At 35.6% G+C, this 18,444-nt stretch overlaps 2 protein-coding genes across 2 annotated transcripts; both read left to right on the top strand.

Annotated features, from left to right (window-relative positions):
- On the top strand, positions 6,894–8,570 carry LOC18767143 (uncharacterized protein At4g06744). Its single transcript, XM_020569848.1, has 2 exons — positions 6,894–7,686; positions 7,782–8,570. The coding sequence occupies exons 1-2, from the start codon at positions 6,951–6,953 to the stop codon at positions 8,294–8,296; spliced, it is 1,251 nt and encodes a 416-aa protein (XP_020425437.1). The 5' UTR covers positions 6,894–6,950; the 3' UTR covers positions 8,297–8,570.
- On the top strand, positions 15,773–17,420 carry LOC18766534 (uncharacterized protein At4g06744). Its single transcript, XM_020570527.1, has 2 exons — positions 15,773–16,295; positions 16,449–17,420. Exons 1-2 carry the CDS (start codon positions 15,830–15,832, stop codon positions 17,252–17,254), a joined length of 1,272 nt encoding a protein of 423 aa, XP_020426116.1. The 5' UTR covers positions 15,773–15,829; the 3' UTR covers positions 17,255–17,420.

The raw sequence follows: 18,444 nt of genomic DNA, 5'->3' as shown, positions 1-18,444 counted from the left end.
TATTTTTTTCGATGAGATCATTTTTATTGGGGCGGCTCTCTCTCTTATATGATCTATTGAATTAATGTCATGTGATAAAAAATGAACGCTGAAACTGCTTTCCATGGTCGCTTGTACACCACAAATAAAAGATTCAATCAAATTGAAAAGACCTTTGGTTACTCATGTCTCTGTCTATGTCCTGTTCTATCCAATTCGTCTGTCTTAGAACTAGTAGTAGTTGAGGGATTACATATTTCTGGCTGGATGTGGTAGGACTTTTAGTTGAGAAAGTTCGCCTGTCATGTGCCAGACTTTCACCACTGACGATATCATTTTCTTCTTGAATAATGCTACTCTTATCACATTTGTATACCACATCTTTATATCATTTTATGTGGCAACTGAGGTGGACAGCCACATCAATTAAAATTATTTAATATTTTCTTTTCTTTTATGATTTATTCTAGTATTTGTTTTTCTAATTGTCTTAATTAAAATACACCTCATTGATTTAATTGATGTGGTATATAATATGGACATGCCACATCATGTGGTATAAAAATATGAGATAAAAATATGGTAAATGTAGTATTACTATTTCTTCTTAGCTTCAGGGTTCGTCAGACTTTCACCATCAAATTTTGAAGGCCATGAACTAGGTGCACAAACTCGGCCTGTATTCCTCAAAGTTTTTCCTTTTTTATTTTGTCAAAGGTAGAAAAGGGGAGGAAAATTTACTCACACACACACTGGTGCCTAGGGGTTTTAAACTTATGACAATTGATCTTAGGCCAAACATACTTTTCCACTATGATATGACCCATTGGCAACCCTTTCTTTTCTCCTTCATCTATTGAAAATTAAGCTGTCCTTCAACCAAAAAACAAAAATTGATTATGATATTGATATTGTCAATTTTTTTTTGGGAGCTTTAGTAATATACCCAAAATATGTGCTGAAATTATAAAAAAAACCCCACATGAAATGCACTTTAGAAATATACCAAAAACCTATTTACTAAATAAGAAATGAGTGTTGAAATTCCTATAAATTACATTTCTACCATTGATTAACTTAAAACAAGCCCAACACAAAAAACTCAAAAAGAAACCAAAACAAGCCCAGCCCAAATTTCAAAAAAAAAAAAACCTGAACTAAAAAAAAAAAATCACGAAAATCAAGGAGCTGTCCTTACGACCCTTCTCCACCGAATCTTCATACACTGTTAATACCATTTCATAGAAGTACACTGTTAATACCATTTCATAGAAGTACACTGTTAATACCATTTCATAGAAGTACACTGTTAATACCATGTCATAGAAGTACATTGTTAATACCATTTTATAGAAATACATTGTTAATACCATTTCATACAAAAAATTAAATTTAAAAAAAAAACTAAAAAAGCCCAGCAAGACATCCAATATCTTTTGCAGAAACCACCTCCAATTGTCCATAGTTTCACCACAAACAATCGCAAAGGCAAAAGAAAATACCTCTACAAAAAGAAAAAAAAGTACATTGTTAATACAATGTCATAGAAGTACACTGTTAATACTATGTCATAGAAGATGTTGTGAGTACTAAATTCTCCACAAGCTCTGATTACCACCCAATAAAACAACATCCACACTTACGTAGTCAAAGGAAAACATTCCCACGAACAAAAAGAAGAAGAAAAAATTGAACTCTTGGATTGATTTACTGTGAAACATTCCCAAGTGCCACCTAACTCCCTGGCGCTTACCTCTAACATTTAGAGTGAACTCGCGGTGGTGTTCTCCCACCTAGCGCCTAGGTCGATTTTTCAGAGTTTCTTCTTCTTCTGGGGGGGAGATAAGAAAACATGTAAAAAGGGCATGAAAGATGAAGAAAAATTAATAAAACAAAAAATTATTTTTAATTTTACTCAACAATTATTTGTTATTAATTTGTCCTTACCAGCCCTTAAATGTCATATGAATCATCGGATTTTTGACTGACATTGGCCTAATGCATGAAAGCACTTGTGATAATAAGAGAAGAACAGAATTGTTTCTGTTCTTAATATGGAGGAGACATAAAGCAATGGTAGAACTAAGCTGATGGGTGTTGAGTTTTCTGCATATTTTTAACATAAAGCCAACTCACAACAACTAACAATTGCAAGAGTGAATCAGAACAATACAATTAGATCACTCTCCACAAGTCAACAATTATCATGGCATCTACTGTCCACACAGAGAGAGAGAGAGAGAGAGAGAGTGGTAACACTCTCGTATATACATCTGATGTACTATGTATGAGCCCTAATCATACCAAGAGTGTGTTATATTGAATCTAGAAAGAATGGCTTCAATGGAAAAACACAACAGTTGGCCAGACTTACAATAAAAAGGGAGTGAAGTGAAGACAAGTGAAAGAGAATGGGGCATCAAGCTAACAACACCCTTCTTGACATGGAGTCTCTCATCTTGCATTTCATGAGAGAGAAAATTATAGACAGAGAGCAAATAGATGCAATGCAGCCACACCATGCACCTTGCAAATCAATAATGAAGTGAAAATGGAGATTGGGAGTTTTGAACTCTATAGCAACTGACAATATTACCAACCTAAGTCTGTGGAAAATACAAGATACATATACATGACAATCCTGCTTTATATGCGAACTAAATGTATAATTTTAAAGTATAAAATTCCAACTTTTGGTTCAATTTTAAAATAGGTTTTAACTACTTACATTACTTCATATGCATGAGAAGTTCACTTTCAGATCTTACATACAAAACAAGACAGTTGCATTGTGTTACCAACATATCACAAAAAATAAAGCCAACCATTTTAAAATTCATCGTACAAACCAACACGACACATGGAGTCTCGACGAACAGAACGCATTGCAAATATCATATCATCAGCACATTGTTTCTCAAAATAAACAGAAGCAACTTTACGTACAAGGTTATCAAGATAACAAAGCTTGCACATAGAAATGACCATGAAACTGATGAAAGCAGTAAAACAAGCGGGTTGGGTGGCTGCTTACATATTCCTTTGTGTCATGCTTTGTTAGTACCAAGGCCATACCAGAAAACTCATTGGTATTAACTAATAACCACTTCACTACCATAAAGGTGGTAAACACTTTCAAAATATATAGACATTGAGTGCATGAACAAACTCATCAAATTCAAAGACACCATTTTCTTTTCATCAAAGAGATCAAAAACCTAGAAAAGAAAAATCCAGTTCGTGTAAATAGGTGCAGGGAATTATATATATCCTAGTCAATTAGTTCAAGATGTTGGTATGAAGCATATACCCTGTCCAGGAAAAGATTTTCACCATAGGGAGTTCTGAATAGTGCTAGTTGAAACTCTTCCTACAACATAATCATCATCCAAATAATTACTACAATGCATGAAACTAGAAAGAAACAACACATTTCTTCATAATTGAATTTGAATGATTCAAAGAAATTTGGCTAACCTTATGAATCGATCTGTCATCGATAATTGAACAACTCAACTTTTTAAACAGCTCATACAATACCTCCAGCTCATTAACAGTAATTGCATCATGATTTCATGCAAGTAAACAACCCAAACAGCATTCAAAATTCTCATTAACTAATCATTTTTTCTTCTTCTTTTTTTTTTTTTTTTTTCAAAATTCCCAAAGCAAAAGGAAATAATTCACAATTCGAAGTTCTGCATATATATAGTTTTCTTAATCTTCTGAATATTTTAAATAAATAAATTCATACATATGATTTCATCGGTGATGATAGACATATCGCCGAAAACGAAACAGCGTTTGGTTGGAGGGGGGGGGGGGACGGCCGTTAAAGCAACCGGTCACAACAAAAATCAACACCTCTATGATCGCTACAAACAGTATAAATGCCGTGCAGATCCACTTGCCCAATGATAAAGAACTCGATCTCTGCTCAACCCCCTGCTTAATTAATCGGAAAATCAAAAATTAAGCATAAACAAGAGGAAATGAAATTCGCACATTTTAATTTTTACCGAGAAATCCATTGTCGTCTGCAACAACTCATTAGATCGAGGCTACTACTTCTAGCACTGTGTTGCTTTGTGCTTTTCAATGAAATGTGTTTGCATTTGCACCAGAGAGAGAGAGAGAGGGAGAGAGGGAGAGAGAGAGAGAGAGAGAGAGAGAGAGAGAAACAACCGATGAGTAATAATCCAATTTTGAGTTTTTTGTATGAATTTCTCACTAAAGGGTAAATCAGGAAATCTATTAAAAAAAAATCAGCTGGCAATAGTAGGGTGTGTTTATAAAGTCTGTTTAATGTAAGGTAGGGTGTGTTTATGAAGTCAATTTCATGTAGGGTATTTCTATGATTCTATAGCTAGAAATGGGTTTCTTTATAGTTATCTATTTTTTTTTGGGGTTGGTGTGGTAATTGTGTATATATACTAGCTCCTTGGTACATGCCTGAGCATGTGCCAATTGGTTTTCTTTTTTCTTATTTATTTATTTTTTAGAATTAAGAAAAGACAACATGGGTAGTTGTGTTCCATAAAAGTAGGACCTATTATCTGATTTGTTTTTAATTTTATTTTTTTAATATGAAAAAAAATGTGAATTTACCATATTATCCTCATTTAATTAATAATTTCAATTCTTAATGTTTGAATTAACAAGGACATTTTCTGGTATTTTGAATGTTTCACCATTCTCTGCCTTTTGCTTTATATATATAGATAGATATACACACACAGTACACCTACTTTTATTTATTATTATTTTAATTATTTTAATTATTTTATAGGCTAATATGAAATATTAGAATTTAACTTGGTTTGACTATTGTTCATGCTAAATCTAAACAGATAGAGATATGGTTAACTTACAAGTGATGTGGATGGTTTGGACGAGAAGCCTTCAGTCCGTAGAGTCTTTCCTTGAGGCACGATGCTGGATTTGGCCTGGAGGAGGAAACAACAGGTATAGTCTAGGGCACTGGTGTGGTGCCTACCGAAGACTTTCTGATGCCAAAGTTAGTAACTAAGAGCAGTTCTAATGACAATGTGAAAGCACAAGTCAAGTAAACAGTCCTACCTCTTGGCTGTGCCAAGGGGCTCTATTTATAGAGAGCATTGGTGTTGCTCTTAGTACTTAGTTTCGATGTGGGACTCATGGGAGTGTCTTTGGTGGTCGACACGTGCCCTGACAGGTTCTGGCGGGAGTTCCGAGGTTATCTGTCAGAATCGGCCGAATGTGCTGACTGGTCTCTCAGCAAAGTGTGCCAAGATTGGTGTGGGTGTCAGTTTGTAGGCACTTTACCGACTTGATCACGTATGAATCAGTGGAGTATGCCGATAGTCCTTTCAACGTGGCTCACCGAGCTGGTCTCTGCTTTGTTTTCATTCCACGTGTTGTGACGTGAGTGGGGGGTCATATATGGTACAAACAACTATTGTAGACGTGATTTAGGACAATTAATTAGGGCACTCTCAAGTTCAAATCTCCATTCATGTAAATTAAGTTAATTTACAAAATTTGGACTATCACTTGTTTAAAAATTAAAAAAAAAAAAAATAGGATTGACTATTCTTAACACAAGTCTACCTCAGTCTCCTTATATTATATATCTCTTACTGTTTCCAACTACTCTTTTGTGGATCCCATGGCCGGTACTATCTTTTTTTGATGTTCTTCAATTTTTGCCTGCAATTGACACATAGTCGTTGTTTAGGGGTAAAATGAAAATTTTACAAATTCAAAAGTCATAAAGTGATTGACTTGTGACATGAAATTAGTAACACATAGAACCTTATTATGATTAAACTTGAAAAAAAATAAAATATGACCATTGTTTTTTTTTCAAATATTAAAAAAGAATCCTATATATATACAAAATGCCGCAGATAATAAAATAGTTAATTGTTAGTTTTATTTTTCATAATTTTTCGGGGGTTTTTTATATAATAATTTTTAAATTGCATTTTGTATTGTTTTAAAAGTAGATAAATCATAGGGGCAAAATTTGAAATCCAGACCAAAAACTTCCATGATCAGGTTCAGGAGTGCAGTTGAGTGATCTGCCCTTTCATGTCGCGATAGGATCCCTCTTAACATTTTGAGTTGCTTCGTGAGGTCACACCCATGACGTGCAAAATCAAGGACTAATCTTTGGGTGGGGAAGACCATACTTTTTTCATGTAAAGCAAAAGACAGACATATAAATTATAGGGAGATTCACTATTATACTCAATATATGGGCTCAAATTATAAAAATACCCCATATGAAATGGACTTTAGAAATACACCCAAAGCTCATTTACAACATAACAAAAAAGCTTTTAACTTTTTATAAATTACAAAATTGCCATCAATTTCTTAAAACAAGCCTAACCCCAAAATCTCATAAAAATACTCAAAACACTCAATAGGACATCAAAGTAATTTAATAATCAATATTAAATTCAATAAGGCCAGCTGTCATTTTTTGGGTTTTTTTTGAGTTTGTTTATAGAAATTCAATTGTGTAGGGTTTATTTATAATATTAGTACTAAGAATAGGTATATCACTCAATATCTCTAAATTATATTACCTGATGGAAAGAGAAATTACATGATATATCATAACTTGGTCTTTAATCACATTTAGAGTGAGGTATGAATTTAATTTGGCTTAAAACGTTCACTTTGAAACAAAGGTTAGTTCAGCTGATCAAGATAGTGTGTCCGCCTCCTTGTACCAAAGTTCGATCAAATATAGGTTTGCTTGGTCCAAAAAAAAAACACCGTGGGCTTCAAGTGACAAATATGCTTGAGGTAGAAATTTTTAATGTGAAGATTGTCACATAAGTTAGGGGATGACACTTTATGCTCCAATAATTGCCATACCATCGTTTCCTTGAAGATGCTCCTATATCCTACTTATATATTCTCTCATCTCTTCCCTATTCCTAGCTACTCTTGAGCATCCCAATAGCTAAAACAAGAACATGGGCACCATTTCTTTCTGTGCTTCCCTTCTGCTTGCAACCCTATTTCTACATTTGTGTTTTCAACAAGAGGTTGAAGCCCAACCAGGCCCCTTTATAAACAACCGACTTAGAAATGCCTTCAATGTGATCCAAGCTTTCAAACGTAGAATCCAATCCGACCCCAAAAACTACACAGGAACATGGGTGGGCAACAACGTCTGCAAATATAAGGGCTTCACCTGCGCAGTTGTCCCTGACCTGAAGAAGTTAACGGTCATCGGAGTCAGCTTCAATGGAGCTTTGTTTGGCGGCTTTAACAACAGGCTGCCTCTCAATGGCTTCATTGACAGGTTGGAGGACTTGGTGTTCTTCCATGCAAACTCCAACAACTTCACGGGCACCGTCCCTAGAGGCACTGCCAGGCACAGATTCTTCTATGAGCTTGATCTCAGCAACAACAAGCTAACTGGAGGCTTCCCAAATGAAACTCTTGCGGCCACAAACTTGACCTTCTTGGACCTCCGGTTCAACTCGTTCAACGCCACGGTTCCACCAAAAGTGTTTAACCTAGATGTTGACCTCCTCTTCCTCAACAACAACAATTTCCAGCAGCGACTTCCAGGCAATCTTGGCTCCACACGTGCCCATTATCTCACCTTTGCCAACAACAAGTTCGTTGGTTCAATCCCAAGGAGCATTCGAAACGCTAGGAACACCCTTTATGAGGTTCTCTTCCTAGGGAACCGGCTTTCAGGTACAATGTCCTCAAAATTCCTCAAATTTTCGATATCTTTTAGGGTTCGATACATTTTCGCTAACATCGATATTTAACACCTTGATTCGTTACAGGGTGTCTGCCGTACGAAATCGGGTACCTGAAACAGGCAACCGTGTTTGATGTGAGCTCCAACATCCTAACAGGCCCCATACCAAACTCATTTGCTTGCTTGGGGAAGCTGGAGTATCTGAGCTTGGCCAGTAACCAGTTCTATGGGAGGGTGCCCGAGGCTGTGTGCGGGTTGCGCCACCTAGAGAGATTTAATGCGGCAAACAACTATTTCACTCGGATAGGACCAGCTTGTATGACGTTGATCAGGAAGAAGATTCTTGATGTCAGAGGGAACTGCCTTCCGGGGCTCCCAAATCAGAAGACAGCTGCTCAATGTGCTGCCTTCTTCTCTATACCCAGAACTTGTCCCAGACGGACAAGGTTGAGTATAATTCCTTGCACAAGATCACTTTCAGCTTTGAATGAGACGAACGCAGATATTAATGAAGACCAATTGACCACCAAAGCATATAATATTCAAGCACCAGCCGAAGCCCCACGAACTTATGCTACTCTTATGCCGCATGGGCATTGATTTGCATCATGTACTTGTGCTCATCCAAAATAAATGGTCGTGATCTTCTCTTATTTTGCATGTATGTGTTTTGTTTGTTTTTTTGTTTTGTTTTGTTTTTTGTTTTGGTTTTAATTTTATTATCTACATGTGTGCTTCTTTTTCTTTTTGTTGGGATTATCTAGCATGTGTGTTTTTTTGTATTTGTTGTAAGCTGAATTTATAACTTTATGGATCAATGCACCCTGATTGCGAGAGGCAGTCCTAATAAAGCAAATGCAAATTTGCAGAATAATGAGTTTTATTACTTACTTTTTAGTCCTATCACCTTCAAATAGAATGGACAGCATATTTTGTGACCGACACAATATCAACATTGTATTTTTTTTAATAAAGAAATTTTATGATTGCATTTATAATTCAATTAAAAAAGACACTAGTCACAAAGGGCTAATTTAAACTAGCCACAAATGACCATTACAATAACGGAGCAATATAACATCAAAATTAATACAATCTAGAGCTCATCCACTAACATCAAAATTAATACAATATCGACATTGTATTAGGTATTGTATATTGGTAAATCAAGTTTGGTAAGAACCAAAATAAATATGTTGAAACAACTTTCACTGTGTTTGGATGGTGTTGACAAATAAATGACTCGGAAAAATCATTGAGATCTCTGAATGACTCCAAAAATAAAAATAAATAATAATAATAATAAAGCAAAATTGATGAGTCATTGACATACACTTCTATAAAAAATTGTTAACTCTAATAATTTATAGTCTATGCTTGACCAAAAACTAAGTTAGTCTATGTGATAGTTTGTCTTCATTCTTTATAATAAAATGGAACGTGAATGGGAACCAGCCAAGCTTTGCTTTATTCATGAAAGAAAAAGAGAACCAAGAAAGAAGGACGATGCTTGCATTACCCTTCTTTGGCATATGCTTTTTGAAATTCGCCAAAAACAAAACATTAAAATTAAAACAAAAAGAAGAAGAAGAAGAAGCATAATGCTTTTGAAAGAGAGTGAAAAAAAATGAAACGTACACTGCCAGATGGGTCCTGACTCTTGAGCCTTTTCTTTTCCCTTTCTCTTTTTACAAGTTTATTGAAGTATGAATCATGTGATGCTGGTAATATAAAAGAGGGATTTCTATCTATCACGATTCACGATTAGACATAGAAGATAGACCTAGTTGTGTACAACTGTGTGATCAAAAGAACATATATCTATCTATGCTGGGCCTATTTGGGTGGAAGTTAAAGAGACAGAAATAGAGTTCTTTGAATCATGGCCATATGCCCCTAACAACCTTCTTTTTTTATCAATAGGTATTCTCATTAACCTTCAACAACAGGCACAAACAACCATTACATCAATATGTAACATGAGGGCATAAGAAGTGGCCTCGTTAAAACATTGTCATTAAAAACTCAAAGGGGGAAAATCCTAACAATTTTTTTTTTTTTTTGGATTGAGGACCTATCCTATTGGAATGGACGATAGCATATTAAACTCACACACACAATACGGATGCTAGGACTCGAACCCAGGACCTTGCCTGAGGGAGTAAAATACTCCAAACCACTACACTAGTGAGTCCTTTAAATACAATGTTATGATGTAAGTGAATTGATAACACCACATTACGATTTAACTGTCAATAAAAAGAATTCTTGTACTCGGATGGGTGGACATAGACATTTATAGGCGGCAACCTTTATTATTGTTTGGGTTTTTTTTTTTTTCTGATGATCACAGACAGGAGTGTACTCGTAATCTAATCTGCCAGTGGGCCTAATTAAACAACTTTTATTTATGTAATAAGAAGAGACATGATGGACCTCGATCGTTGGAGGCAAAAGCTAAATATACAAAGCTGACAATAGTAAGAAAAAGAGACAAAGTAAGCTACTTTATATAAAGAGAAAAAAAAAAATTGTTGTTAGTGTGTGAGGAACAAAAGGCTTTAATGGATAGGTCGAATACTTTCAATTATTGGGTATTTTCCTTTATATATATAACGTGTTTCTTTTTAATTTTTTTTTTTAAAAAAATACAAGCGATATTAAAAGTAGGGGGAATCAAATTTAAAACCTCACATGCATAGTAGATAAATTAAAGGACAATGTTTACTACTTTTGTTTTCTCTTTTATGTATAAAGTGTATATTTCCTTTATTAAGTGCATTTTTCTTCTCTGTGGAGGACTAGAAGTGAGAAATTGATCGATGAGGAAAAAAAGGACACAAGATTTGCCAAAGCTCATTAAGTTGAAAAGAAAAAAAATATCAGCAAAATTTGCAAACCATTTGATCACTTATGATCTTGGATGAAGTTTGGTGTTAATTAAAAATATTGTGTTGTCTATCTAATGGATTATAGTTAAATAACTAAGTAATATTGTTTTATTTAATATATTTTTTAGAGATGATATTTGAGTGAGGATCTAAAAGGAACACTAGGAAAATAAAATTACGAAGGAGCTCTAAAAAAAAAAATGTTTAGTGCATATGATTTCACAACTAGAGAGTCAATTTTTTTTTTTTGTGGAGAAATTCTATGATTACATTCATAATTCAGCCAAAAAAGTCACTAGCCACAAAGGGCCAATACAAACTAGCCACAAAAGGGCCATTACAATAACGGAGCGGTCTAATATCAAAATTAAGAAAATAAGGTATGTCTCCACTAACGATTAGGCAAGATCGAAGAAACTCTGGCATAGGCATCCCAACTAAGATTGCAAACTTAGAATAATAAAAAAAAAAGATAAAGCTTGAAAAAACCAAGCCATAACAATACATATAAAACTCTCACCAAAGAGAGATGAAAAGCTCTTACAAAGGAGAGATGAAAAGTGAAAACTACACATAGAACCCAAAGAGTCTCTACAACTTATTCCAAACATAAAGAAATTGCAAAAAAGATAGTGGTGGAGATCTGATGCCGAAATGCAGGTGAAGATCCGACACTGAGCCGCAGCCGCCTATAATGGTTGGATGAAAATCATAACAAAACTAAGATAAATAGGGAAAACCCTTTGTCTCTGAAAATGGGGGAAGAGGTGAAAGGAGGAAGAGAGGAAGAGAAGAGGGGAGAGGGGGAAAGAACAATGGCTTCCTCCCCCCTCAAAGTGGAAAAGGCTCTAAGAGTGTTTTTTGGGAGAAAAGGGGCTAAGGTTATGGTTTAATGAGATAGTTGTACGTCCACTGGCATAGTATTACTAGTCGGAAATCACAACTAGAGAGTATTTAAGTGCTCATATATATATATATGTATATATATACAACCCCCTTGTATTGAGGGACCCTCAAATAATTTTATTTGACACCCTTTAGGGTTTTCTACAAAAAATTTTTCAACAATCCAAATCATCTATTTTTTAAGTTTACATTTATAGATCATCCTTGTAAAAATTAGACAAATCGGAAACCGTTTCGACATCCAATTGTGTCCTACAAAATCATTGAACACGGTATTTCAAGAAAATGCTAAAATTTCAATAACTCAATTGAGTGGTCAAATGATATCGGATTCAAGTGATTTTTTTTTATTTTTTATTTGTAGAGATGATCTTTGAATGATTATCTAAAAAATGGACGGTTTGGATTAGTAGAATACGATGCGGACTACAAGGTTGTCTCTCAAATATTTGAGAGATCCTTTAATAGAAGCCCTGTGTGTTATATATATATATATATATACACATTTGTGAATGAGAATGTCGTCATTGTAATTTGTATATAATGGAGCGTGTTGGGTTGAGATTTGATTTAAAATGGTTTAAACTATCGGTTGTATAAATACAAATTCAACTCTGTATCAATAACAGACCATACATCATTGTATATGGATGAAACAAGGAAACATGCATTTCAGTGGGGAGGCAACAGACCCCACTGAGCACAACATATAGCCACTGTGTGCCCAACCATCCTCGGCTTCTTCCGTACGCTTTGAAATGTGGTCGGCTTAGCAGAATCAAATGAATCATTTCTTTGTTTGGCTTAATGTATATAGATGATTATGGCCGTATATATATATGTTTAAAATTCAATCCATCATGTTACATGTGTTGATTAAAGTTTTGAAATAAATTGTGTAGCTTCTGATAAGTTATTGATTTCGATGTATGTTTTCTAGGGCATGTACCTTTCTGTGTATTTGGAGGACCAGCTTTGAATTGGCCGGAGATGAGTGCTCAGTGCTCATTACAGTAGTTTCCACTTCCCACGATTTCTAATTGGACGGCGCACTTCAATTTCCTTTCCTACTTTAGAGGCAGAATGATTTGGTTGATCCTAATATTCTTTCTATATCTTTTAAATAATTATTATTGTATCTTTATGTATTATAAATTTAACGTTAAAAGGAACAATCTTCGAAAACTCCAATTAATAATTGCACGATTGGAAAGAAGGAAAGAGCCACGACCGTGGTGGGGATCATGATGACTGCGATGGAAAATGGAAAAGATGAATGGAAGAATTGACGGAATTAGTTTTTTTAATAATTTATTGAGTCACGCTAAAGAGATTATCTTTATATACCAATTTATGTATCATCTCTTTAATAGAGGTGAAGCTCACCAATACAACGGATCTCATCATCTATTATTAAAAAGATGATACACAAGTTAGTATCTGAAGTTGATACCCCTAACATTTTCCTATTTTATTAAAGGATATTTTTAATTTTATTTATTTATATAAAGCATACAATTGAACTTCAATTATTATTTTTATACAAGCATTGTTCGAGGAGGGGGGAATGGAATCTGAGTTCTGTTATTTTTATCCCCTATCATATTTCCCCACCTACCATGTATATTTACAAAAAGCACAATTCTAGTGTTCTCACATACTAAGAAAGAAGACATTTGACAGAACAATCACATACCCTGAGGAAAAAGTTGAAATTGAAGCAATGGCCTGAAGAGGTGCTTGAGAAATTGGGCAATGTGCTACAAAAATAGGGAAGGCATAGAGAGAAAGCTATCAACATCCTATAGCTTGGGCAGAGATGGAGGTAGCTCAAGGCCAAAATCTCTTCTTCCATTATATAATGGGAAAACAAGAAGTTATTATCTTCAAGGTGCGAAGAAAGAGAGTGTTGTTGTCTTTTTCTTTTTTTTTAAAAAAAAATTTACATGGTGGGTGGGAAGATAAGGTGGGTGATGAAATATGATAAGAGTGTGGAAATAGCAACACTCATTCAACCAAGGACATTGAAATTAATTTTTTAAGATCAAACAAAATCACTCAATGTGTTAATACCAAATATCAGTAGTGCTCGTCAAAAAGAGTCTAAAAAGCAAAGGCCCATACCATTTGAGGAAGTAGCTGGGCCTATCAACTAAGAGCAGCTCCACCGCTCTATCCAAACCGGGCAAAAGGCTGCCCTTGCAAGCCCAAAGTCGTCCAGCGCGCAAGATTGAGCCCGGGCAATCAGTGGGTCCCACCAACCCGGGCAGGCCCAAGGGCAATTCTCGCGTGGGCTTCAGCCCGAGGGGGTGACACGTGTCGCAACCGGGCTTCTCCGATGGATTTTTTTTCAGAAATCCGACGGTCCTCATTTTTTTGGCTAAAAAAATTGAAAAAAAAATACCAAAAAATTTAGTATTTTTTTCCTATAAATACCTAACCATTTTATTTACTTTCCACACTAAATCTTCATACAATTTCTTTTAAATACCTGAAAATCTTATCTGAAATATGAGATTATAATTTTTTTTTAAATATCTGAAAATCTTATCTGACATGGGACACGCGGTACAATTTTAGAGAGTGAAAATGTTATCTGAAATCTGAGATTATAATTTTTTTTAATGAATATCCGAAAATTTTATCTGGAATAAGACACGTGGCAATCGAGATTCTCATCCGAAAATCTTTTCTGAAAAATAATGGACACGTGACAACCAAAAATATTATCCGAAAATTTAATTACAAAAGATTATCAAAATTAATGGTTTAAAGTATTTAAAAAAATAAGAAATAAAGTACAATGAATAATATTTGCCTTAGACTTGCCCTAGACTTAGCCCTCATGGGTGGAATCACAAATGGCAAGGCTGCCACTATTCATGTGAATAGTGACAGCCCTTGCTTGCCCTTACCTTATACTTAGCCCTTATGGGTGAAGTTGCTCTAATAGAATATACCAACCTTACCTCACGCCTAAAGAGGCCCAAATGAGGTAAAGGGAGGCAGCCCAGGCCCATCCAAAGTCCACAATGCCATGACCCATTGCACTAATCCAAACACCTCTCCCAAGAAGCCCGCACGTGGGAAGATGAAGCGCTAGAATGGGCCCACGTCATATCCCACTGACGCCTATTTCCTAAAAAAGAAAGGGCACATATACGTAAGTCTATCACCGATACGTAAGTCTATCAACGATCGCCCAATAAAATGATGCCATGTTATCAACCTCTCTTGAGTCACACATCCAAAAAAGAGAATTGAGAGGTCTCATCTTCCCTAGATAAAAGGGAATACTTCTCCATACTTGAGAACAATACTTTTATAAGACTCCTTCGAGGGAAAAAGATTGTTAGAGGGTGGTCGGTGAACCCATCACCTCTTCAGTGACCCATTCACGTTTTCTTTTCATGAGATCGGAGTTATACCATAGGCATAGCCACCGTACTTGAGACATACAGAAATGCGACTTCAGAACCATGTCCACTTTTGAGAAAGGGTTGATTGAGTTGGACGCAATCTAATTGGTAGCGAATTTCACGCATCAACATAATGCATAATTATCAAACGTGGGCCTTACTTATAACTCAAATGACGTTGGAGTTACTGAAAAAAGTGATTGATATCTTAAGTTGAATATTGTCATTTGTAAAAGAAAAAAAAAACATAGGAATATGAATCAATAACAAAATGTGATACACAAATATTTTATTCATTATTACGTACTTGGGTTGCTATCCTAAGTCAAGATGATCAAGCTGTCAAAGTTTGAAAACAACTAGCTACCAAAGCTGTTGAAACCGCGAGCACCCTAAGAAAAATGCTTTAGAACTCTCTCCTCGTGCGATCACTTGTTTATGACTATTTCACCCGAAAAGGAATCCATATAGAACCCCATCTCCGATGCATAAGGGGGAGTGAATACATTGTGAAAAAAGTTAGGTACTTGTAACATTTTCCAATCCCCCACAGACCAAAAGTGGTAATGTCAGACTTCCATTAATTTCCACGCATGTTACTAATGAACCATATGATTCATATCTTCTAGAGATAAAACAAAGGGAGGCAATGAAGACAAAAGGACCCAAAAATGTCTGCATAAACGCTCTGGAACGTCACCTACCGAAAAAGAGTGGGAAAACTATTGTTTCGGGTCAAAGCCACTACCGTAAAGTCTGGTCATGTGCACAAACTTTAATTATGACACTGAGACTTCAAATCTATCCAGAATATATATATATATACAGAGCACTTACCAAATGTCCTTTTAACTATAATATCTTCTTCTGTTCTTTCGAACTCTTGCACTTGAGGCCATTCAATTAAATTGTAAGATATGGGAAGCTTCTTTTTACTAATTAACCGTTTTCTTCATGCCTTGTTGATCATCATCCTTCCTTGTTTCTGCACCAGTGTAATTTGCACAAATTTTGAAAGTCCAGCACAATTATCTTCCTTACTCCCCCCATTACCTCCACTACCACTAATCCCCGCATTACCTCCAATTATCCCCGAGCTTTTGAACTTCACAGACCAAAGACTAGCTCTGGTGTACCCTATAATAAACGCCTTCAAGAACACCATCACTTCAGACCCTTTAGGCATCACTCAAACCTGGGTTGGCTCGGATATATGCACCTACAAAGGCTTCTACTGTGATCGCCCACCAGACAATCAAAGCGCCTTTGCTCTCGCCTCCATCGATTTCAATGGCTTCCAACTCAGTGCTCCCAGTATCGACGGCTTCATCGACCAACTTCCTGACCTTGCACTCTTCCATGCAAACTCGAACAACTTTTCAGGTACAATATGGTCTCAAAATTTGAATAATGTCTTCTTTTTTTTTTTGGGTACATTTTAGTCAACATTTTCATACCCTTAATTTCTGTCGATATATATCCTAAATTTTAAACCCTGAAGTCGACGTTTGTGTTCATATTGATGTTTTAATTCAGGTATCATTTCTCCAAAGATTGCAAATCTCAAATATCTCTACGAGCTTGACATAAGCAACAACAACTTCTTTGGCCCTTTCCCCACGGCTGTTCTCACCATGAATAACCTATCATTTTTGGACATTCGTTTCAACTCTTTTACTGGGTCTGTACCACCACAAATTTTCAAGAAAACCCTAGACGTCCTCTTCATTAACAACAACAAATTCATACAAAAACTTCCAGACAACCTTGGAGCTACACCAGCCCGTTATCTCACTTTAGCCAACAACAAATTCACCGGGCCAATCCCAAAAAGCATTGGCAGCGCTTCATCAACTTTGATAGAAGCTCTACTCATGAATAATTTGATAACGGGTTGCATCCCTTATGAACTAGGGTTTCTAAAAGATGCAACACTGTTTGATGCTGGAAACAACCAATTGACCGGCCCGTTGCCGTGTTCATTGGGATGCTTGGAGAAGATTGAGCAGCTTAATTTCGCCGGAAACTTCCTCTATGGAAAGGTGCCTGAGGTGGTGTGTGAATTAGGGAACTTGGCCAATTTATCGTTGTCTAACAACTATTTTACGATGGTTGGGCCAATTTGTAGGAAGCTGATTAAAAGTGGGGTTCTTGACTTGAGGAAGAACTGCATTCGTGATCTTGCAGATCAAAGATCAGTGGAGGAATGTGCCTCGTTTTCGTCGCACCCTAGAAGTTGCCTGCATCCGGAGAGCTTTAGTTTCATGCCTTGTAAGGTTCCCCCAAAAGCGAAGGAACATTTGGATTCTTATGCTGCTCCTTCGCGGCATAGATTAATGTAAGGACTTGCTATAGGGTTATAGCTGGTCAGGGTATAGATCATAAATAATGTAGTAGGGATGCAAGTTTTGTATCATATAGTTTGACCCCCTTCTAACTTGGGATCGATATGAGAATACTTGTCAATGTTATGTGATTAAATGAAACATAAGATATTTGGATGCATAAGTGAATACTCTTAATAAGTGACAACTTTTTTTTTTTATGCAAATGTATTTATTTTAAGCCTCTTTTTGTTTGTTAATTATGAAAAGTCATATTTACCCTAAAATTTAGTTAAATCTAACAAAAAATTAGACCGTCCGAATAATATAAAGTTGATAGACCACTTGAACGAATAATTTAATTGAGAGACCAAAATGTAAATTGAGTATAAGTTTGATGACCATTTGAGTATATAACCCTTGATTCAATTTTGTTACGTACATGTAAAAGATGTGAATGAATAAATATAAGTATTAGGATATGAATGAGAGAAATAAACAATTTTTGTGATTGTAGCATTCTTCTAATTTTTTGGTGGGGTTGTGTTGAACTTCAAACTAGACCATTATGTTGAACCAACATATCATGGATGATCACAGACCATTATGTTGAAGCACCACTAGCTTATGTAGAAAATAAAGAAAAATCAGAACAAAAACATTAGTGCACCACTTACCGCTATTGGAATCGATAGAACATGGCAACAATTAAAGTAAGTGACCAACTTAAAAAAAGACGAGAGAAACCAATCATGGTTTGCAGAAGACTTCGACCACAATGAGTTTGGAATTAGTTGGAACCCAAAAAGAAAAGACTCCACGATGCCTTATTTCATATATAGAAAGAGCCCATGTTTGATCATTGGCAAGAGATTGTATTTAAACTTGAAAGACTAAACAAACTGTACATGCATTTAATAAAACCATTTTAAAAAAAAAGGAAAAGAAAAGGAAAAGAGCAAAGCCCAAAACGAGGGGAAAAGGACAAGGCTCAGGACACTCTGCAAAGGGTCCAAGAAAAGGCACCAAGGCCGAAGACCAACCGATATGCACCAACAAGAAGCCTAACAAGACATCAAGGAAATCAAGCCTAAGCCACGGTTGAAGCTTTTCTTTCTCAAAATTTATATTGTTTTTTTGGTCAACAATAGTCCTTTTTATTAGGGTTGAACTGTGTAACACATACATATATAACAGTCTCTATTTCG

This window comes from Prunus persica, chromosome G8 (assembly GCF_000346465.2).
Source record: "Prunus persica cultivar Lovell chromosome G8, Prunus_persica_NCBIv2, whole genome shotgun sequence".
Taxonomy (NCBI): Eukaryota; Viridiplantae; Streptophyta; class Magnoliopsida; order Rosales; family Rosaceae; genus Prunus; species Prunus persica.
The sequence above is the reverse complement of the archived record's forward strand: the minus strand, read 5'-3'. Positions and strand labels throughout refer to the sequence as shown.